We start from the raw sequence: 22,906 nt of genomic DNA on the forward strand, positions 1-22,906 counted from the left end.
GGAACGGGCACAAACTTGAATGTAGAAAGTTCCATCTAAACATGAGGAGGAACTTCTTTGCTTTGAGGGAGTCAGAGCCCCGGAAGAGGCTGCCCAGAGAGGTGGTGGAGTCTCCTTCTCTGGAGACATTCAAACCCACCTGGACACGTTCCTGTGGGACCTGCTCTGGGGGGACCTGCTCTGGCAGGGGGTTGGACTGGATGATCTCCAGAGGTCCCTTCCAGCCCCATAGCATTCTGTGATTCAGTAACTTCAGGCTAAACCAGGGCCTAACTGCGCAGAAGCGAAGTTGGACAAAATCAGCATTTCCAGTTGAGCTTATGATTCTGGGGACTCACTGGGGACACAAAGGTACCGGAGATGAGTTCTTTCTCGTGATAGCCCAGGACCAGTTTGGTAATGCTAAGTGACCCCGTGGCCAAATGCATATGTGATGTCCCCATACAAATGCACAGCCTGGAGAATAACACGCCGTACGCACTCCTGGGATGAATTGCCCAGAAGAGAAATTACTGGCTCAGCAGAAAATAATAGATCACCCATCTTATCAGATCCATCTGCTCGTTGAACCTGATACATCACCCTGTGACAGGACACTGCCCGTGTCTGCGGTGGGACGGAGGTGTAGCGGGCCAGCTCTGAAGCTGTGTCACAAGGAAGAGACCCCATGGGAGCTGCATCCTGCCTGTGCTGCTTGACAGCCTGGCTATCAAACTGCCCAATTCCAGCACTGCACAGAGCTCTCAGCAGTGGAGCCACCACCACTGGTTGCATTTTCCTGCTGCTGCCCCCAAGACCTGGCAGTGAGGGGCTGGAAGGGTCCATCGAGTTGCCCTGGCCTGGAGGGAGGTCTCCACACCTTCTGAGTGTCAAGGACAGAGAAGGATGGAAGCACCAATCCCAAACAAGGTTTCAAGAGAAGTCTGGTGGAGACAGGGATAATGATAGGGAAGCTGCGAAGGGTCAGAACTGAAAAGCAGCTCCAAGAGTGTGACTTCTCTTCTTGGAGAGCAAGATCAGTGTGGAAGATGAATGTTATGTGCTTTTCATTGGAGGTTAGGGCTTGGATTTGTCACCCTCCTGCTCTGTTTCCTTTGGAGTCTTCTGTGGGTTGTCCTATCCATGTCCTCGTGTGCCCTCACATGGAGTGATAGATGACTTACAGCCAGGTGGCACCATGAATTCAAGGCAGAGGAAAGCAGGAGTCTTTCAGGGTGCTTTAATCAATGGTAATTGCTACTTGATTGTGGGTTTATCCATTCATTCTCCCAAAGACTGCTTCACAACGCTGCACCTCCAGCTCTCCTGAAACTGTGCAAATACTTCCCTTAGCCAGAGCCTTCTAGGTTATGTGTCTTCAGGGATGTCAGATGCTCAACAGCTCCCATGCTGCAGCTGGGAGAGCCTGGGGGAACTGGTGTATACTGCTTAATCAGCAACCTTGTGATGGGCATCATCAACAGGGCCTCCCATGTCCAAGCCTGTTGACCTCAGGATTTAACAATCCAGACTGCAGGTATTAGTGCAAATCGCAGAATTGTAGGGGTTGGAAGGGACCTCTGGAGATTGTCTAGTCCACCACCCCCTGCCAGAGCAAGGTCACCCAGAGCAGGTCGCAAAGGAACGTGTCCAAAAGGGTTTGAATGTCTCCAGAGAAGGAGACTCCACCACCTCCCTGGGCAGCCCCTTCCAGGGCTCTGTCACCCTCACAGGAAAGAAGTTTTTCTTCATGTTAAGATAGATAGAATTACCCGTGTTCCAGTTTGTGCCCGTTGCCCATTGTCTTGTCCCTGGGCACCACTGAGAAGAGTCTGGCCCCATCCTCTTTCCACCCACCCTTCAGATATTGCTCAGCATCAATGAGATCCCCTCTCAGTCTGCTCTTCTCCAGGCTGAACAGCCCCAGGTCTCTCAGCCTTTCCTCAGCAGAGAGGTGCTCTAGTCCCTTGATCATCTTTGTAACTTCCACTGGACTCTTTCCAGTAGTTCCCTGTCCTTTTTGAACTGGGGAGCCCAGAACTGGCCACAGTTCTGGGAAGGAGACGTGCTGAGATTTACACAGTAAACCAAGATCAGATTACTTGGTTTTAAGGGAGGGAAGGACAGAATAAGTATTCTAGGGAAGGAGGAAGGCTTCTAGAAGTCTTCTAGAGCAGGAGGGATACAGAGTAGGGCAGGAGGAGGTGAGGGAGAGCTGGAAAGGTGTAAGGATGATGGGGCTGTGTTTGCTTTCTGTGTTTCCTGTGGCAGCGTGGAGGCTGGATGGGAAGGGAAGGTGGTGTGGCAGCCACCACCACGGGGGAAGAAGTACTCTCCAGTCATCTTATGAATAAGCCATAAGTTCTGATGATCCCTAGAGATATCTTGCAGGGAAGTGTATAATAGTTACAAGTAAACCTTCCCCCCGCCCCCGCCAAGATTTGCAAGCAGAATAAAATCCAAATATATACATTTTTGGGGGGGAAAAAAAACCCACCCAGTCATGGAATCATAGAAAAGAGGACAAGGAGAGAGACTTAAGAGGTCAACCAGACCATACTGCTGCCTGAAGTCAGGATCATCCCTACTTAAGCCATTCTTGATGGATGTGTGCCTAATCTGTTCTTAAACCTTCAGTGGTGGAGATTACACATCTCCCCAGGCAATCTCTTCCCGTGCTTAATTATCCTTCCTGTTAGGAACGCTCTCCTCGTGCTTAGCCAACATTTCCCCTGTTACAGTTTAAGCCTATTGCCTCTTTTCCCATCTGCAGGAGATGCAGAGGTTCATTCATTGCCTCTTTCTCCGCTGCGTCGCTTTTGGAGGCTGTGGCTCCTCTTGGGGTTCTCTCACAGCTAAATAACCTGAGTCCTTCAGCCCTCCTCCTCCTAGAGACCTTTGCTGCACTTTTCATCTCTTTTCTCCTGGTGGTCTATCTCTTTTTTGAAGCAAAATGCCCCAAACTCCGTGCAGGATTGCAGCAGAGGCCTTTTCCCTCGGGATCAGTGGACCCCCCTTGAGTTTTTTTGGGCAGAGTTTGGGTTCTTTTCATCCTTTTCCAGGCTTGGAAAGCAGCGTTTCTTCTGGGCTGGGGATGCAGAGGTTATGGATAACAGCTCGGGCTGTCATTCAGTGCCTGCGCGACACGGAGCAATTCGTGGGCGTCAGCGGGGTTTGGAATAATTGTCTTCCCTAATTAACTGGTTATCAAACAAGAACATTTCATTACGGCACAATTACTAGCTGCTTTGCTGAGACACAGAGGTGTCAGGATTACGATCCCAACATATGCTTCTTACAGCTCTGATTTTTTGTTTTCATAATCACTAACCATTTTTGCTCCCCCCCCCCCCCCAACCCACCCACTCGCTTAATGACTAATGAATCCTCCCGCTAACGAATAAGGAAAATAAATCAGCGGGCATGGCAGGTTAGAAAGAAAAACATGCAAAATGTTTTGAGGATCCTTAAATCTGATAAATTACTTTGAAATTAAAATCCCTGGGAGAAAATGGGATTTAATTAGAAAGTAACATGGTTTTGTCAATGTTTAAATTAAAATTTTAAAGGTTATAAATACTGCACTGGAGCTGCCGTTACGCAGAGGATCGGTGAGTTTTGTTTGGATCCGCTCTGCCCACGCCAGCCCGGCGTGTCCCCGGGGGCTGGCTGCGGTCCCACTGCTCAGCATCCTCCATGGAGCCCTCTGGGGGTGCAGAAGGTCCTTCATCTATGGGACAGAACTCCTGGCAGCAGACCCTTAGGGATGTCTCTTTTACTCTGAGGGTGGGTGGTGAGAGCCTGGCCCAGGTTGGCCAGAGAAGCTGTGGCTGCCCCATCCCTGGAGGGGTTCAAGGGCAGGTTGGAGGGGGCTTGGAGCAACATGGTGTGGTGGGAGGTGTCCCTGCCCAGGGCAGGGGGTTGGAACTGGATGATCTTTAAGGTTTCTTCCAACCCAAACCATTCAGTCGTTCTATCACCCTCTACAACTACTTGAAAGGACACTGTAGAGAGGTTGGTGCTGGTCTCTTCTCACAGGTAATTAACAATAGAACGAGAGGGAACGGCTTCAAGCTCCAACAGGGGAGGTTTAGATTGAACATTAGGAAGGAATTTTTCACCGAAAGAGTGGTCGGGCATTGGAACAGGCTGCCCAGGGAGGGGGTGGAGTCCCCATCCCTGGCTGTGTTTAAGGGCCGTTTAGATGCAGTGCTGAGGGACATGGTGTAGGGGAGGACTTTGTAGAGTAGGGGAGATGGTTGGACTCGATGATCCCAAGGGTCTCTTCCAACCTCAATGATTCTATGATTCTATGATTCTATAATGGCGCACAATATCTTCTAGAGCTTTAGGATCAGGTTAGAGAAGAAGGTAATGCAGTCAGCGCTTTCCAAAGCATGTGTGTGAGGCACAGCACTGTCTTGAAAAGACAAGGAGAGAGGAAGAGTTGGGGAAAAGAAAGGAGAAAAAAAAAAGTGATGGAGATGAAGGCAGGCACAGAATGTATTGGTTATTCATTTATTTGCATTTAGGTTAAGGAAGTCTCATTTACCTGCCCTCTCACTGTCTGTAAATTGCAGGTTTTTCTCCAGATGAGTCTTCCTAATAATTGATTTCCTCTCTGCGTAGCTGCACGTGCTTTGATTTCCCACTGTCCCAGATTTGAAAAAAAAAAAGCACAAATGCTCTTGGTATTTTGCTGTTGCAGAGGAGAAATACAAATATGTTTTCAATCCATCAGCACTGGCCCCTGTTCCACCTGGTGCCCAAGACACAGGAATTCCTATTTCATTGCCATGCGGTCATGAGGGGCTGCATTTATGAGCATCTGGGAGTGACACTGTGGGGACAATTGTGCTTTCTGGTAAATGCTGTGGGGGTGGCACCGGTGGCCCCTCCATGGGCTACGGGCATCAGGGAGGCCACAGCTACGGGGGGAGGGAACAGCTTTTCTTAGGGGAACGAATACTGTTGGAAGAAATAGTTACTTTTCTCAGGCAAGCTCTTCTTCAGGCCGACATTTTAAAATGCAATTTGGTTCCGAGTGGAGCAAATATAATACTTCCAGAATGCCATGAAGCCAAAGACAAACTTAGGAAAATGCTCCATTTCAGAAAATTACCTTCTGAGACCTCCAGCGTGTCACAGAATCACAGAATCTTCTAGGTTGGAAGGGACCTTAAAGATCATCTTGTCCAACCGTCAACCTCACTGACAAAAATAGACACCCACACAACAAACAAGGAGCATCATCACTAAACCATACCTCCCAGCACTACATCAACCCGTCTTTTGAACACCTCCAGGGATGGGGCCTCAACCCCCTCCCTGGGCAGCCCATCCCAGTGTCTGAGAACCCTTTCAGTGAAAAAATTTTTCCTAATCTCCAGCCTGAACCTCCCCTGGCGCAACTTGAGGCCATTTCCTCTCGTCCTGTCGCCTGTGACTTGGGAGAAGAGACCGACCCCCACCTCTCTACACCCTCCTTTCAGGGAGTTGGAGAGAGCAATAAGGTCTCCCCTCAGCCTCCTCTTCTCCAGGCTGAATAACCCCAGCTCCCTCAGCCTCTCCTCATAAGACTTATTCTCCAGACCCCTCACCAAATGTTTCATTACGGGAATCTCTCTGATTTAGCAAGGAAAATAAGGTTTTCAAGCCATTTTTAATAGAATGTATCTGATTTTAAACTGAAATGGAAGTAAGCGGATGGTTTCGCTGCTGGAAGGTTACTTTCCCTTCAGAGGTCAGTGTGAGAGCGGAGTCTGAGGTGCTGCCATGGCCATGGAAATTTACAGGGGGAAGGAGATAAATATTCCCATGAGGCTTCAGCATCTTGATTATTGGAAGCTGTCATTGTTCTAAAAGCAGAATTAAGTGTATGCAAATCTGTTCTATCGGCGCGCTGCTCAAGGAGGTCTTTTTCTCAGGTATTTTTCTCAGGAGTTTCTGCCTTGTTTGCTGAAATTTTTATTCCGTTTTCAAATATTTTTTTTTTTGCTTGCTCAGTTTAATGTGTTTAACCCCATGAGGACTCACACTGCTTGAGGCAGGGTGGATTACACCAGTGTTTTTCCATCCGTGGAGGACCAAGCTCTGGGCAGAAGGGGGACCAGTCCTGTGAAACAGTCATGAAACACGTCTCATTACAGGGGAGAGAAGGAAGAATAAACAACAATTCACTCTTACAAAGCTTTATTATTATTCTTTTTTTGGGGGTAGCAAACTATACTGATACTTGCTGTTCCCCTTCAAGCCCCAGCTCCCAGAATCATAAGATTTGGCACAAATCTCAGCTTTTATATGCAAAGAAAGGACTTCCCAGCTGTCAGGACTGTGGAGAAGAGCTTGAGAGTGTTGGGCTCTAAAGACTTAATAATGGGAAAGCCCAGAAAACGAATGAGAAGTTTAGAATTTCTGAGTGTCTCACCATTTTTTAAGCAAGTCCTATCATTTGGGGATTTTGCCTCTTGTTCTTGCTCTTCCAAGAGCCTGGGTCGCACTTTTCCCTGCTGGGGAAGTGATTTCATTGAGTTCACCCTATAAAATCAGGCTGTGTCTCTTAGAGCAGCCATGCAGAAATATCTGCCGAGGCACACAGACTGGTCTGGCCTGTGATGTCTCCAAAAAATCCCAGTGTGGCCCAATCCAGGGGTTTTATTTGCTTGACTTGGGGTAAATTACTCCCCAGCAGAAAGGAGTTTTCCGTGCAGGAAATGCCCTCAACGCACGGGTGGGGGATCCCACTGAGCAGGGTGCAGCCGAGCCCAGCAGCATCCTATTCTGCTTTATTAATTATTATCTGTTTCTTGGTCCTTTCAGGCGTACAAGAGGAAAACAGAAGCTGCCAAGAAGGAGTACCTGAAGGCGCTGGCAGCGTATCGGGCCAGCCTGGTCTCCAAGGTACGTCCCACCCTCGCTCCACGGCTGGAGGTGGCCATGCTGAACTCCTTGCAACTCACAGGATGCTCCAGGGAGGAGCAGTTTTATAAGAAATCGAGTTTAATTGTGCTGTCAGACCTGGTGTCAGTGCTTGCCACCTTCTCAAAGAGCGAAAAGAAATGCTCTGCCTTATCATAGAATCACAGAATCATAGAATTTCCCAGGCCGGAAGGGACCTCCAAAGGCCATCTAGTCCGACCCCCCCGCAGTCAGCAGGGACACCCCCAACTAGACCAGGTTGCCCAGGGCCCCATCGAGCCTCTCCTTGAATATCTCCAGGGATGGGGCCTCAACCACCTCCCTGGGCAACCTGTTCCAGTGCTCCACCACCCTCACAGTGAAGAACCCTCTCCTAATCTCCAGTCTAAATCTGTTCCCCTCCAGCTTAAAGCCATTGCCCCTCGTCCTGTCACTGCAGGCCTTTCTAAACAGGTTCTCCCCAGCCTTCCTGTAGGCTCCCTTCAGGTACTGGAAGGCTGCTATTAGGTCTCCCCGGAGCCTCCTCTTCTCCAGGCTGAACAACCCCAGCTCCCTCAGCCTGTCCTCGTAGCAGAGGTGCTCCATCCCCCTGATCATCCTTGTGGCCCTCCTCTGGACCCTCTCCATCAGGTCCATGTCCTTCTTCTATTGAGGGCTCCAGACCTGCACACAATACTCCAGGTGAGGTCTCACCAGAGCAGAGTAAAGTGGCAGAATCCCCTCTCTGGACCTGCTGGCAACACATCTTTTGATGCAGCCCAGGATGGGATTGGCCTTCTGGGCTGCAGCTGCCCACTGCCTGCTCATGTCCAGCTTCTCCTCCACCAGCACCCCCAAGTCCCTTTCCTCAGGGCTGCTTTCCAATACCTCACCCCCCAGTTTGTATTGATGGCGAGGATTGTTCCGGCCCAGGTGCAGAACCTTGCATTTGTTCTTGTTGAACCTCATGAGGTTCACCTGGGCCCACCTCTCCAGCCTGTCCAGGTCCTTTTGGATGACATCCCGTCCCTCTGGTGTATCGACAACACCACACAGCTTGGTATCGTCCGCAAACTTGCTGATGGTGCCTTTAATCTCCCTGTCTATATCATTGATAAAAATGTTAAAGAGCACCGGCCCCAGCACGGACCCTTGAGGAACTTCTGCCTTCATCACCCCAAAATGAGACCCCCCCATTGGATTTCCCTCATCGGCGGGTGTCTCAGTAGGGGAGGGGTGTCCCTGCTTGGTGACAGAGGGGTCTCTGCTGCCTTTCCCCTTCTTTTTCCTCTCTTGGCTCTCAGGGTGTGAGTCCAGCAACCAAGGGAGTGCTGGCAAGGACATGAGGATAGTGCTCACTGTGGGTGACACCAGAAGGTGGGACCTCATCCCTGGGCTCACTGGCCAGCGCTGGGCAGTAGCCAGGTGCCACCATCTTGCCGGCACCCTGGTCCAAGCACTTGGGCTGTTCTGGCTGTTCTGAGAGCTGGGGTTCCAGAGAGTAAGACCCATAACTGTGTGTTGATAAGCATATCCCTGCTTGTCGCACCACTGTCAGGCACAACCCAGAGAGCCCATTTTCGTGCCTAATGGTGAACTTTCAGGGGTTTTCAGGTTCGTACAGGAGCTCCCAGTGCTTCAAGGCGATGATGGGCCAAGTGCTTGCCCATCCCAGTCCTCCAAACTCACCCATCCCAGGAGACCTGACACCTTGCCCTCCTCCATGACTTCAGAGAGGGGGCACAGGCATCTGCAGCCTGTGAGTTTGGGGTGGCTGCTGCGGAGCTTGTAGTCTTGCTAGCTCAGGGGGACGTGCTGCCCTTGGGTTGTGAGTAGGTGCATCAGGTTGTTTTCCCTTTAGAGCTTCTCCTTGGCACTGTACCACACCCTCGGTACTTAATCATCACATTCAGCTGCCCTGGGAAATAATGTGATGTCCCAAATGGTCTGCAGATCCATGTGACTGTGGTGGTGGGCTGGAAAGACACGAGCACCATTAGCTGTCTTAACTCATAAACAGAACTGCAGCAAAGATGGAAAAAGGGAATGGAAAGGACTGTTTAGGGGGTTAAAGGCTGTCCTTGGCCCTCTGGAAACGTGAGGGTCTTGCCTTGGAGGTGCCTAGCAGCAGTGTGGGGTAGGTAGCACAGAGGGTATAGAGTCACCCCACGCCATGGTTTCATTTTTTCCCAGTTTCTCCACTGACCAGTTCTTTGCAGAAGAGCAACTTTGAGTAAAACAGCCCAGTGTGATCCTGGCTGCTGGGTGAGAAAGGATCTGGAGTATCATTACAGAGCCCACTGCAGGACAAAAACCTCATTGTCAGAGCCAGAAAATATCCCCTTGTTCTTCTCCTTTTTCCTGCAGAAATGAGGCCACCATTTGTCCTGTGCATTATAGACCCCCCCCCCCAGGGCTGCAGGAATGCACGCGATTAGGGAAGCAGAGTTTTTACAGCCCCATTCGTTCTCTGTTGGAAGCAAAAGTGATTTTGTCACCCACTTCTGTGGACTTAAGGAGCAAGCAGCAGGTGGGCGGTTGCCTCCACGCTGGTTAATGCTCCTCTGGTGCCCCAAGCTCTGCCAAAAGCATGGTTGAGTTACTGGACTTTTAATTTCCCAGATGTGGACACCGCACCCGGCCCGAGGTCACCCAGTGAACCACAGGGCTGGGGGTGCATATGCTGCTGGTGGGAGAGGAGCAGGAGCCTTGGGGAGTCATGGAATCATAGAATCATAGAATGGTCTAGGCTGGAAGAGACCCTTGGGATCATCGAGTCCAACCATCTCCCCTACTCTACAAAGTCCTCCCCTACACCATGTCCCTCAGTACCCCATCTAAATGTCCCTTAAACACATCCAGGGATGGTGACTCCACCCCCTCCCTGGGCAGCCTGTTCCAATGCCCGACCACTCTTTCAGTGAAAAACCCTTTCCTAATGTTCAGTGTAAACCTCCCCTGTTGGAGCTTGAAGCCGTTCCCTCTCGTTCTGTCACTAATTACCTGTGAGAAGAGACCAGCACCAACCTCTCTACAGTGTCCTTTCACGTAGTTGTAGAGAGTGATGAGGTCTCCCCTCAGCCTCCTCTTCCTCACACTAAACAGCCCCAGCTCCTTCAGCCGCTCTTCATATGATTTGTTTTCCAGCCCCCTCACCAGCTCCGTTGCCTCCTCTGCACTCGCTCCAGCACCTCCAGATCTCTCTTGTATTGAGGTGCCCAAAACTGGACACAACACTCGAGGTGTGGCCTCACCAGTGCTGAGTACAGGGGCATAATCACCTCCCTACTTCTGCTGGCCACACTATTTTTGATACAAGCCAGGATGCCATTGGCTTTCTTGCCCCCCTGGGCACACGCTGGCTCATATTCAGCCGTTTGCCAACTAGAACCCCCAGGTCTCTTTCCTCCAGGCAGCTCCAGCCACACTTCCCCAAAGTGTGCATTCATCATAGAATGGTTTGGGTTGGAAGGGACCTTAAAGACCATCTAGGTTCATGAGCAGGGACACCTCCAACCAGACCAGGTTGCTCAAAGCCCCATCCAGCCTGGCCTTGAAGCCCTCCAGGGCTGGGGCATCCACAGCTTCTCTGGGAAGGAGACGACTTCTGCAGAAAGAAGTCCAGATTCTCTGGGATCTGAGTCGAGGTAGCTCGGTTGGATGGATGGGTGTCTTGGAACACATAATGATGTTTCCTCCTTTCATTCCTCATCACCCTCTCTTCTGTTTTCCCACAGAGCTCTGCTGACCAAGGGGAGACGAAAAGCGCCCAGACCAATCCACCTTCCAAAATGATCCCTCCCAAGCAGCCCATGTACCCGATGCCACCGCAGGCTTCCTCGCCCTACCCCGGCCTGGGATCCTTCCTGTCCCCATCGGACCTGCAGAACTACCGTGGCCACCCCCACCCCGGCCTCCCCCGGACCCTCACCCCCCAGCAGCCCCTCCTGTCCCCCCCCATGGCACTACAGGTACAGCCCCCCATCAACGCCTCACCTCCTGGGCAGCAGGTAGGTTGCTCCGAGAGGGTTTGCAGCAGGAACTGCCACGTTTCCCCTCTTTCCTTCAGTTTCTGGGTGGTTTGGGGATCTTGGGGGTCGATGTTGTCTCCCAAGTGGGTCTTCTCCTGGCTCCATCAGCTTGCTGATCTCATAGTTTGAGGGTGGTGTTTTCAAGAGGGGGCACGAGCACCCCCAGAAATGGGGCAGATTTGTACAATGGAGCAAGGAAGGCTTTTCCAGCACCAGACGGTGCAGGATCACTGATGGTCATCTGAAATAACGGCTTGGATAGTCAATGAGAAACCCCTCCTGTGGCATTGCTGAGAGAGGGGAGGGGCTGGAAGGGCACATGGGATAAAAGCAGGGATCCAGGGCAGTGCCAGGAGGAGGAAGAGGATAGAGGGGATATCACAAACGAAATAGAAAATCAACACTTTATCAAAAACTGCCTGGCAATAGGAGAAAACCACTTTTGTGGCAGTGAGCTGAGAGTGTGCACGTGTGGTTGCCTGTGTGCCCACACTACCAGCACAACATCAAGATGAAACATAGAGTCACAGAATCACATGGGGTTGGAAGGCAGCAAGATGAAACATAGAGTCACACAATCACATGGGGTTGGAAGGAACCTCCAGAGATCGTCTCCTCCAACCCCCTGCCAGAGCAGGGCCACCCAGAGCAGGTCTACCCAGAGCAGGTCCCACAGGAACGTGTCCAGGTGGGTTTTGAATGTCTCCAGAGAAGGAGACTCCACCACCTCTCTGGGCAGCCTCTGCCAGGGCTCTGCCACCCTCACAGGAAGGAAGTTCCTCCTCATGTTTAGATGGAACTTCTTATGTTCAAGTTTGTGCCCCTTTCCTCTTGTCCTGTCACTGGGCACCACTGAAAAAAGCCTGCAAAAGCAAGCAAAAAAAAGCAAAAAAAGCATTTCCTATACCTTATAGAGAAGTTGCCAGTATTCAGAGGAGATGAGTGGCTTCCAGAGTTTCTCCATCTGGAATATGAACTGGGCAGACTGTTCACAGCAGAGGACAGATCCTCTGAATTCCCAGCTGCTGCCACTGACTCGGTGACACTTTTAACCCCAGCCCTCACCCAGCTGCCTGGATAATTTGTGTTTCGCATGTTTCCTAGCTCTATATCACACAATTCATACTGTACTTCAGCAGTGAACAAAGCTTGCTTTCCCATCATGTGACCTAGTCAGTTTGGGGCTAACTTTGAGGAAACCGAAATTATTAATTTAGGAAAAGACATTGCAGTGGAAGAAAACCAAAGGAGAGCAGGGGGGTGGAAGCACAGTTAGACCTGACCGTAATAAAAAGGCAGCATTTGTGGAAAGGTCGGATCCTTACTCAGATTTTGATTCCCAGCCTGCTCAGGGTATTCCAAATAACTTGGAATGGTTGGGTTTTAGCTCTACATAAGCAAAAAGGGCTTCTGTAATTCTGTAATTCAGCCATAGCCTGCGTCCAGAAGTGGGCATAAAAGGGGATCCTCATAATCACTTTAATTGGGGTAGTTGTTGTTGCTGAGGGCAGCATTTTGTGAAGCTTCATTCCACGTAAATTTGCGAATAAAAAGTAAAAGGTAAAGAAAATGAAATACCCCCCCACTGCCCTCATTTGAATATTTTGGAGAAAATCATGTTCTTGGCCAGGTAGCTACTGTGACTCTTGTTTATGTACGTTGCCTGATGTTACCTAATTAAGCCAACCCTCCAAAATCAGGAAAGCTAATCAGCTTTCAGATGAAACAGCTCCCTGGTGTCCTTGTTACCTCACTGCAGTGGCAGCTGGTGGGGAGAGTGTGGTCCCTGTGGCTGGTCCTTTCCTTGTTAGCGTACATTGTGATGGGCCAGTGCCTTCCTGCAAAGGGGGCTGCACCCGAAGTGGGGAAAAAAACCCCTAGTTTTGGTTGCCAGAGCTGATGCAGAGGCTTCTGTGTCCATTCACCGCCCCCGAGGAGGGAGATCCTGAAAAACAAGAGGGGATAAAGAGGGCTGTACCACAGATGTTGCTGCTTTGACACCTGCCTGCAACAACTCGTGTTCTGCAGGGTCCCACCGCCGTGGGTCAGGGTCCTGGGCTTGACCCCGCTGCTGTCCCTGGGGCTCCCTCTGCACTTTAAACATATTTATGCAATATTATTATTGGATCTGCTGTTCCTCCTGCTGCATCTGCCCCCATAACCCTTCCTTTCCTTTCCCCCCTGCAGGACTTCTCACATATTTCATCTGAGTTTCCAAACAGTGTTGGACCCCGTTCGCCAGGTGCATCGAACCCTCCGGGAAGCACCGACTGGGACAACGACTACCCCAGCAGAGAGTGTGGGATCAACCACTGCAGGCCAGTACACACACCAGCACCTCGCTAACGCGCTCTCCGGTACCTCAACTGTGACAGTGTCCCAGTGGCCAAGAATCTGCCCTAAAACATACACCAAGGTGGTAGGCGAGTTACGGTCAAGGTAGTCCAAGGTCTCCTCTTCTCTGTAGGCTCATTGAAGTGATGCTGTGGAAGAGGAGGGCCACAAGGATGATCAGGGGGATGGAGCACCTCTGCTACGAGGACAGGCTGAGGGAGCTGGGGTTGTTCAGCCTGGAGAAGAGGAGGCTCCGGGGAGACCTAATAGCAGCCTTCCAGTACCTGAAGGGAGCTACAGGAAGGCTGGGGAGAACCTGTTTAGAAAGGCCTGCAGTGACAGGACGAGGGGCAATGGCTTCAAGCTGGAGGGGAACAGATTTAGACTGGAGATGAGGAGGGGGTTCTTCACTGTGAGGGTGGTGGAGCACTGGAACAGGTTGCCCAGGGAGGTGGTTGAGGCCCCATCCCTGGAGATATTCAAGGAGAGGCTCGATGAGGCCCTGGGCAACCTGGTCTAGTTGGGGGTGTCCCTGCTGACTGCGGGGGGGTCGGACTAGATGGCCTTTGGAGGTCCCTTCCGGCCTGGGCAATTCTATGATTCTATGATTCTAAGCAGGTAGCTTAAAAATCACAGATAAAATTCTTCATTGGGCATGAAGAGGTTTCCTTTTTTAGTGTTTTCATCCCATTAGCGATGAAGGAGTGGGACGTGGCTCCGGGGAGACCTCAGAGCAGCCTTCCAAATGAAGGAGTGGGACATGGCTCCAGGGAGACCTCATAGCAGCCTTCCAAATTTCAAGGTTCTATGGATACAAACAACTACTAGATCTTCTCTTCAAAGGGAGCTACAGGAGAGCTGGGGAGGGACTCTTTGCCAGGAAGTGCAGTGACGGGACAAGGGGCAACAGTTTTAAATCGGAAGAGGGGAGATTTAGATTAGATATTAGGAAGAAATTCTTCACTGTGAGGGTGGTGGAGCACTGGAACAGGTTGCCCAGGGAGGTGGTTGAGGCCCCATCCCTGGAGGGGTTCAAGGCCAGGCTGGATGGGGCTTTGAGCAACCTGCTCTGGTGGGAGGTGTCCCTGCCCAGGGCAGGGGGTTGGAACTGGATGGTCTTTAAGATCCCTTCCAACTCTAACCATCCTATGATTCTATGTTTCCTTTTAGAGCAGGCCAGGGAAGCCCTGTCTCCCAGGCACAGTCCCTGGAGGTTTGAAGGTGGCCACATCCCTCAGCAACATCCTTCTCTTCCTAAAGTTCTTGCTCTTATTGCTGAGGCCACAACCTCCCGTGGTTTCTCTGCTGGGTCCCTGACTGTCCGTGGGGTTTCACTGTGATATTGCACAAAGGCTCATCCTCCCAAGAGCCACACGATGCTCCCGTCCCCTGCACCTGGCAGGAAAAGGCCACAAGCATCCGCTCAGATCTCCCCCCTTAACGCCCTCCGAGCTCTGCCATCGATGTACCGGCACAAAGGTCCCTTCAGCGCTGCTTGGATTCCCCAATAAATAAAAACATCAGGGTAGTCTGAAAGCTGGGGAACGGGGAGGGTGTGAAAGCCTTCTCCAGCCTCTGCCTCATCCACTGCTCTTGGCGTGGCCATAATAGTTGGGGGACGGCTATTGTGCGCTGTGAAACCGGCACAGTCTGCGGGGAGAGCAGGGAGGGAAGGAGGCTCAGGAGCTTCTGCCTATTCTTTGATTTGCTTGAAGTACTGGAACATAGTGCTTTCACTGGAGATAATAGCAAGCTCCCAGCCTTTTCAGAGCCCAGCTCCCGTCTGTGCCAGCAGTGCACTTACAATTGCCGGGCCGGGCACGGCACAGACTGTACAGACATTTATTTCTTTCAGGGAAATAAATAACTTGCTGAGGCATTAGAATATCGCCGCTGTCTGCCTGCCCGAGGGAGCTCAGCTCCGTGGATTGGTCTGGGCTCTGTTGCTGACCTTTGCGTGGTCCTTCCTGAGGGCTCTCAGACAGCCCAGAAGAAGGAACCTGTCTGGGGTTTGATGACAAAAGTCACTTCAGACGCTGTGGGCAAAAAGCTAAGGGTGCTTGGAGGGTTACGCCACGTGGATCCCAATTTCCAGAGGCACTGGGCAGAGGCAGCTCCCAGAGAAATTGTCTCCCCTAGAAATAAGCATCACAAATTTAGGGGATCAGCTGGGAAAACACTCGATTCCCTCTGCAAATCCCACCGCTGGGAAACTCGGGGCACTCTAGAAAGAGGTGAAACGCTCCCATAGTAGTCGGGATGGAGTTTTGTGTTGCTAAAACAAGCCCTGTGACACCTGGCTGCAGTGCCGTCCTGTCAGCAGAGGGCCCGTGCAATTCGTGATCAAAGCTCATGCGTTTCATGCCTTTGTCACAGCAGAAATATTGAATTTCATGGGTTTATCGCAACTTCCTGGGGAAAAAAAAAAAAAAAAAATCATTCTAAACCCAGACAGATTATGCAGAGACTTCCAGATAATTATGAGAGTAGATTATAGCAATGAACTCAGATGGGTGTAGATCAGCACTGCAGAGAGTGCTTGGTGCACTGAAAACTGTCACAGTCTCTGTCGGGGAAGGAGCCTGTCTCCTGTGAGTGGAGACACAGGGGCTGTTGGCAGCCCAAACCTGGCTTGTTCTGGTGTTATTGTGAAGCCTGGTGTGTCAGCGGGGCCACCTCCCCCCTGCTCCTGGTATTTGCTGCCCACAGGCACGTTCTGCATCACTTGTAGCATCCACACACATCTGTGGGACCACAGCCCTGCTCTGCTTCAAGGGTACAGTCCTGTCGAGAAAAGAGATGACCTGGTGCTCATCATCTTCCTCTCTGTGCTGCTTTCTCCAAGGAGCTTTGCACTAATTTGCACATGATGTTCCAAGTTACCCTCATGCTCCAACGGCCCCTGCTGTCAGCAAAGCACCGAGAAAGGGATCTCCTTGGGGTTGATTAATCAGTGCGGCTTTAGCTATCATTGGGAAGTCTCTGGATCATGTAATTGCCCGTTCCAACCTCAAAACTGCATAATTGCAATTAAAGCAGCACTCTGAGGAGGAGCAAAATCAGCAACTGGCTGAAAAAAAAAAAAAAAACAAAACCAAAAACCCAAACTATTATTTTCTGTTGTGATCTGGCTCAGCTGTAGGGTCCCAGGTTCCTGAGAAGGGGGATGGTACCAGCCTCCCCAGCACACAGACAGTCCTGTCTCACTCTCCGGGTTAGGATTTTCATTTCATGTCTGACCTTGATGTTTCCTTGGCTTCCAACATGCTGGCACTGGGTCAGCTGGGGTAAAACCTCCCAGTCCTACATTTCCTTTTGTGTTTGTCACCCACACATCTTCTGACAAACTAACAAGGTTGTCTTTTTCTCTGTCTTCTTCATCTAATAAGGGAACTGCTGTAGGGTTTATTTATTTTCCCAGCCGATCAGTGCTAGTTAAAATGCCATTAAGTGACATTTCTTCCCTTATGCCCCTCAAATTCTAGGATCCTGTGAGCAGACACTCCCTAATTCATAAATCAGCCGTGTTAGAGAGAGAGTTTAAGCATTTCTTAGCTCATCCTCTCCCCCTTCTTAATGATTTTGTGCTTACTGACTTCCATCCAATTTTCCAAGCTCTTTCTGGGCTTAAGCCCAAGCTGTCCTAGATCACCAGCAGAGACACGGGGGATGTTTCTCAGTTCCTGCTTTGTATATGACTATCACTTCCCACAAGTGCCTGCAGCATGCAATTCTATATTGCTTTTTGCCATCCTATCACAAACTGCTTACATGGTCCCCTGTCTCCCTCACCTGACAGCCTTATTCTCCTGCTTGCTCTTTCCCAGGTGCCCACACAATACCCGGGGCTTTGCAGTGACTTTCTCTGAGAGACCCAGCTCCCCTGTGCCGAGGTTGCTGCACAGTTTACAGTCACTTTCAAATCTTTCTTTAGTTCCTCCAGGCACCTCACTAGTTTTTTTTTCTGCCCTGACTTCTGATTGCAACTCTTTCTATACCAAAGCTGACTTCAGGGTTGTGTTTGTCTCGTTTAGGTATTTTGGTGATAACACTGAACTGGATTCATCTTTCTGTGACCTTCCTCTCACTTGCAAGGCACAGATTAGGTTCTCTTTGGGCACCATCATTGCACAGAACCACAGAATCATATGGGGCTGGAAGGGACCTCTGGAGATCATCCAGTCCCAACCCCCTGCCAGAGCAGGTCCCACAGGAATGTGTCCAAAAGGGTTTGAATGTCTCCAGAGAAGGAGACTCCACCACCTCCCTGGGCAGCCTCTTCCAGGGCTCTGCCACCCTCACAGGAAAGAAATTTCTCCTCATGTTTAGATGGAACTTCCTATGTTCAAGTTTGTGCCTGTTCCCTCTTGTCCTGTCCCTGGGCACCACTGAGAAAGACTGGCCCCATCCTCCTGACACCCACCCTTTAATATTTATAGGTGTTGATCAGATCCCCCCTCAGCCTTCTCTTCTCCAGACTGAAAAGACCCAAGTTCCTCAGCCTTTCCTCGTGACAGAGATGTTCTAGTCCCCTCATCATTTTTGTAGCCCTCTGCTGTCCCCTCTCCAGCAGTTCCCTGTCCTTCTGGAACTGGGGAGCCCAGAACTGGTCCCAGTGCTCCAGATGGAGGCTCCCCAGGGCAGAGCAGAGGGGCAGGATGACCTCCTTCAACCTGCTGGTCACACTCTTCCTGATGCCCCCCAGGATGCCATTGGCCTTCTTTAGCAACTTTTCTCCTCTCTTCCCACTCTCCCTTGGGCTAAAAGATGGGAGACACTCAGTTACACCTTGTCCAGACACATAAAACCATGTACAGCCACTTCATCTGGACACTTAGAACCTTGCTAATTCCTGCTAACGACGGAGTGATCCTCTCCAAATGGGGGGATTTCCCACATCAGAAACTAAATGAGCAAACACTGCAGAAAGGCAAGGATAACCCATCGCAAACGCACTTCGCTTGGATTCAATTATTTATGGTAATACTTTGTAATGAACTGGGAAATGTTCTGTAGCAGATTTTTTAAAATTAATGAAGTTTTAGTGCTGGGATACCTCACTGCTGCTCAGTGGCATTAAGTCTTTGCTGAGTGCAGTGGGGAAGACTCCGCATTTCAAATGCAGATTATGAAATGTGGAGATTAACGAAGTGCGGCTTCTTCTGCGCTCTGTCAGAAAATATCTCTATCACCAACAGCATTCCCTTGCTGTCTGCTCTTGCCCTATTATTCCACCCAAACACACCCACAACAGCATCTCCCATAGCTTTGTAATGTTCTTCACCACCTTTTAAGGCCAAGATGTCTTTAAAATGCAGCCAATGATGTTTCCGTCAGGTTTGTGTAGATGATAATACCCGTTAAAATGGCTGGATTTCAGAGCAAAACCCACATCAGCCAGAGGAGAGGAACTTCAGCCAGAGGAGAGGGATTTCAGCCACTCCTCTTATGTATGGTGTCCTGGAAAAAAGAGGGATCTGGGCTCCCTTGTAGGAGACTGCTGGTGGCAAGTTAAAAGTGTTAGCCCACATGGAGAGTTGAAGGACCAGGAGGACACAGGAGAGGCAATAGGTCTCTGCCCAACTTGCTGTAGAGCCGTCCACACATGGGCAGTGATGGTATAAGCCATCTTCCATCTCCAGGACACACCTGGATCTCTTGAAATCAAAGTCATTGACTCAATAACAGGAGCAATCCAAGGTCTGGTGGGCCAGGGGTGTGCAGCCTGGCTGCTGTCCCACCACCCTCCTCCCCAGCCTCGCACCACAGTCGTCCTTGGGTTCCTTGAACCTCCTGCTGTCTTCATCAGACCCACGGGAATGACCTGCTGTCTCAAAGTGTTTTTCCCTTCATTCCCTTAGTTTTTCTCATTGTACTTCTTTTGGGAGAGGAGGAGAGCGGCATCGAGCAGGTGGTGTCTCCTGCTCCCATGCTCTTCAGCCATCAAGCTTCTATCAATCCTCCTGGGCAGCCACATGCATCTGCAGCCATAAGCCCTTCAATCGTATTTTTGAAACCCCTTACTCCTTATGCAGTGTCAGAATGACACGTTTTCTCCAAAAGCAAGTGTGCATTTTCTAAATCTCCATGGCTCAGCCCATGTACAGCGTGTGGTGAAGGGGACCGGTGGCCAAGGGGCTCATTCCAGTCACAGCACGAGGCTGGAGCTGGTACCAGCATCATGCTGGTGTGCTCTGCAGGGCAATCCAGAGCTGGCCCTCCCCTGCAGCCCCAGCAAGAGTGAAAATTAACCGACGGGGAGGACCTTATGTCCTAGTCATTATTGTTGAAATTCGGGAAAAACTAAAATTGCACCGGGCTGTTACTCTGAAGCACCTTCTGCTGGGTTCATCTCCACACACCCGTCCCTTGGTGAGGACCACTTTGTGTTCTGCGTTACGGGGTGCCAGGAAAACCCCGGCACAGCTGGAAATGGCTGTGCAAATGCTGATTTCAGCTCCCCCCGGGCTGGTTCCCTGCCCCATCTCACCTTCCCATTTCTCCTTCTCTCTTACAGCATGCTGCCAAGGGACAAGGCACTCTACCTCACCTAAAACCCACCATCTGGCTTTGGAGGAGGCTCAGATGAAGGACACTGGAGAGGGTCTATCTTACAGACTACCCCGCAGGGGCACCGAGCAAGTCGTCCGGACGAGAGAGCTACCACTGCACCTCGTCGCTGGCTTCGTTTCCAGGCTCTAAGAGCAGTTTTCTTTTCTTATTTTTTTTTTTTTGAACTCTAAAGCCTACTTTCCGTGGAAGCCCAAAACCTCATAGATCATGAAGAACAAAAAACGAAACAAAAAAAACCATAAAAAATAAAAATAAAGAAATAAAAAAGTAAAAAAATACAATAAATAAACACAAAACCAACAAAAAAAAAACTAAGGACACCATTTTTCTGCTTGCCATCAGCTTCGCTACAGACTATTTTCCTAGTGAACTGCTTTTAGACACAGCATAGGCCAGGTCTGGTGTCCGACAGCATTAGGCCAGCTCAGTAGGAGGATGCACTCTTTTGACTTGCTAATAAACAGCACTAAACTTTGTGCGAGAAAAAAATGTGAAGTTTGTGTGAATATTGTACATGCAAAGGCCTTGGATGTCTGGCGAATAAAAAAAAAAAAAATAAAAAATAAGATTACAAAACTTAAATAAAAACTATTGCTAGGTAGGTGGGGGGAGAGAGAGCAGGAGGCAAAATACGAGAGGAAACAAATGTGAAAAAGATCATGAAAATATAATTTGTTGGATAGTTGTAAGTAGTTTACTAAGTGTTTTAGAGCTGTGCTAAAGACATCTTTAAGATTTTTTTGTGAAAAAAATTAGTAGTTTACTTTATAGTAAAAGCATTTTATATTAATTGTAGCACATTTTTTAGTTATACATAGAAGGGAGATGTGTATAAAAAAAAACAACAAAAAAAGCCTGCCAAACTTGTTTCTATTATTTGTACAGCAAGAAATGGACAATTTATATCCATGTTGTATGGCATTATTATATTTTTTCTGCCATATGTCCATCTATTTAAAAATTGCTGACAATGATTTTTGTCTATTTATGAAAAATTAGAGAGCATAATTACCATTTCTCATAAGGTGCATTTTTGGGGTTTTTTTTATTTTTTATTTTCTTTGACGGTACTGCTTCCGCAGCACCTGGCACATTCGGTTCACGATGCTTATCTTACCTTTCTTTATAATAAAACATATGAAAAGTAGAACTGAACCAGTCTCTCCTTATTCATAGAACCGTAGAACGGTTTGGGTTGGAAGGGACCTTAAAGCCCATCCAGTGCCACCCCCTGCCCTGGGCAGGGACACCCCCCACCAGACCAGGTTGCTCCAAGCCCCCTCCAACCTGCCCTTGACCCCCTCCAGGGATGGGGCAGCCACAGCTTCTCTGCCCAACCTGGGCCAGGCTCTCACCACCCTCACACCAAACAAGTTCTTCCCCACATCTCAGCTCCATCTCCCCTCTTTCAGTGTCAAACCTTTCCCCTCATCCTATGGCTCCCCTCCCTGATCCCTCAGCGATCCCCTGGTCCCTCCCCGTCTCTCCTGGAGCCCCTTTAGGGACTGGAAGGGGCTCTAAGGTCTCCCCGGAGCCTTCTCTTCTCCAGGCTGAACCCCCTCAACTCTCTCAGCCTGTCCTCCCAGCAGAGGAGCTCCAGCCCTCAGAGCATCTTCCTGACATCCTCTGGACCATCCCCAACCGGTCCATGAATTCTTGGGGGCTCACCCTGGAAATGTCCTGGCCAGTGAGGTTCCTGCCTTGGCCTTGTCCTCCTCAGCTTCTTGATCCCTCGCTCCTCTCCCATCACATTCTCACTTGCTTTCTCTTTCTCCCCCCTTGCTCTGGACCAATATTAATTATATATGTCTGCAATGGAAGCTGTCACTCGGCCATGACAGACAGACAAGCATTTTTCTTTCATTTTCTTGGAAGAGGCCAACTTTACACTCAGCAGAGGGTACTTCCCTTTCTCAAGCAGTAACTTCTTGCCCTCTGTGTTGCCAACAAAGGCATCTCATGTCCCGGACCTTTCAACCCTCCTCCCTTCTGCCAGCTGTTGAGCAGCCAGAAAATGTCCACACAGACAGGGGGGTCACCAGGCTGCCTGGTGGCCACCAGCAGATGCCCACAGGAGCCCCATTTCCAACTGCTCCTTGGAAGCCATGGGTGAGAAGGATGCGAAAAGGGTGGAAAACTCAAACGGCGTAAGGATGGAGTTGGCATTCCCACCCTTCCATAGCGAGGATGGAAAATTCAAGTGGCATCAAAAAAAACAGCATGATGTGAAATTTCACACCCTGGGCCACCCGCCTGGAGGAAACATGTTAATTAACGTACCATTTTAAGCCCGTTTGCAGGCGCAGCTCGGCCGTAGGAGTCTCACCACATTGTGTCACCAGTTACTGTCATTTGGGTAAGGCCCAGTGTCGTCCAGTTTGCGGTTCAATGGAATCATAGAATCATAGAATCATTGAGGTTGGAAGAGACCCTTGGGATCATCGAGTCCAACCATCTCCCCTACTCTACAAAGTCCTCCCCTACACCATGTCCCTCAGCACTGCATCTAAACGGCCCTTAAACACAGCCAGGGATGGTGACTCCACCCCCTCCCTGGGCAGCCTGTTCCAATGCCCGACCACTCTTTCGGTGAAAAATTCCTTCCTAATGTTCAATCTAAACCTCCCCTGTTGGAGCTTGAAGCCGTTCCCTCTCGTTCTGTCACTAATTACCTGTGAGAAGAGACAGGTGTGGCCTCCCCAGTGCCGAGTACAGGGGCACAATCACCTCCCTACTTCTGCTGGTCACACTATTTTTGATACAAGCCAGGATGCCATTGGCTTTCTTGCCCCCCTGGGCACACGCCGGCTCATATTCAGCCGTTTGTCAATGAGAACCCCCAGGTCTCTTTCCTCCAGGCAGCTCCAGCCACACTTCCCCCAGCCTGTAGCGCTGCAGGGGGTTGGTGTGGCCCAAGTGCAGGACCTGGCACTTGCCCTTGTTGAAACTCATGCCGTTGATCTTGGCCCAGTGATCCAGTCTATCTAGGTCCCTCTGTAGGGCTTCCCTGTCCTCCTGGGAATCAACACCCCTGCTTAACTTGGTATCATCTGCAAACTTGCTGATGATACCCCAGCAATGTGTGGAGCTGG

General features: G+C 50.1%; 1 protein-coding gene across 1 annotated transcript in view; it reads left to right on the forward strand.

The window, feature by feature from the left end:
• The window catches only part of TOX2 (TOX high mobility group box family member 2), a 172,655-nt gene extending 151,694 nt beyond the window's left edge, over positions 1–20,961 (forward strand). Inside the window, exons 6-9 of the mRNA XM_014941217.1 lie at positions 6,799–6,879; positions 10,614–10,886; positions 13,095–13,225; positions 19,759–20,961. Coding sequence (XP_014796703.1) covers positions 6,799–6,879; positions 10,614–10,886; positions 13,095–13,225; positions 19,759–19,795 — 522 coding nt within the window. The 3' untranslated portion in view covers positions 19,796–20,961. The remainder of the gene's footprint in view (positions 1–6,798; positions 6,880–10,613; positions 10,887–13,094; positions 13,226–19,758) is intronic.
• Positions 20,962–22,906: the final 1,945 nt, after the last annotated feature.

Source organism: Calidris pugnax, unplaced genomic scaffold, assembly GCF_001431845.1.
Source record: "Calidris pugnax isolate Ruff unplaced genomic scaffold, ASM143184v1 scaffold55, whole genome shotgun sequence".
Classification (NCBI taxonomy): Eukaryota; Metazoa; Chordata; class Aves; order Charadriiformes; family Scolopacidae; genus Calidris; species Calidris pugnax.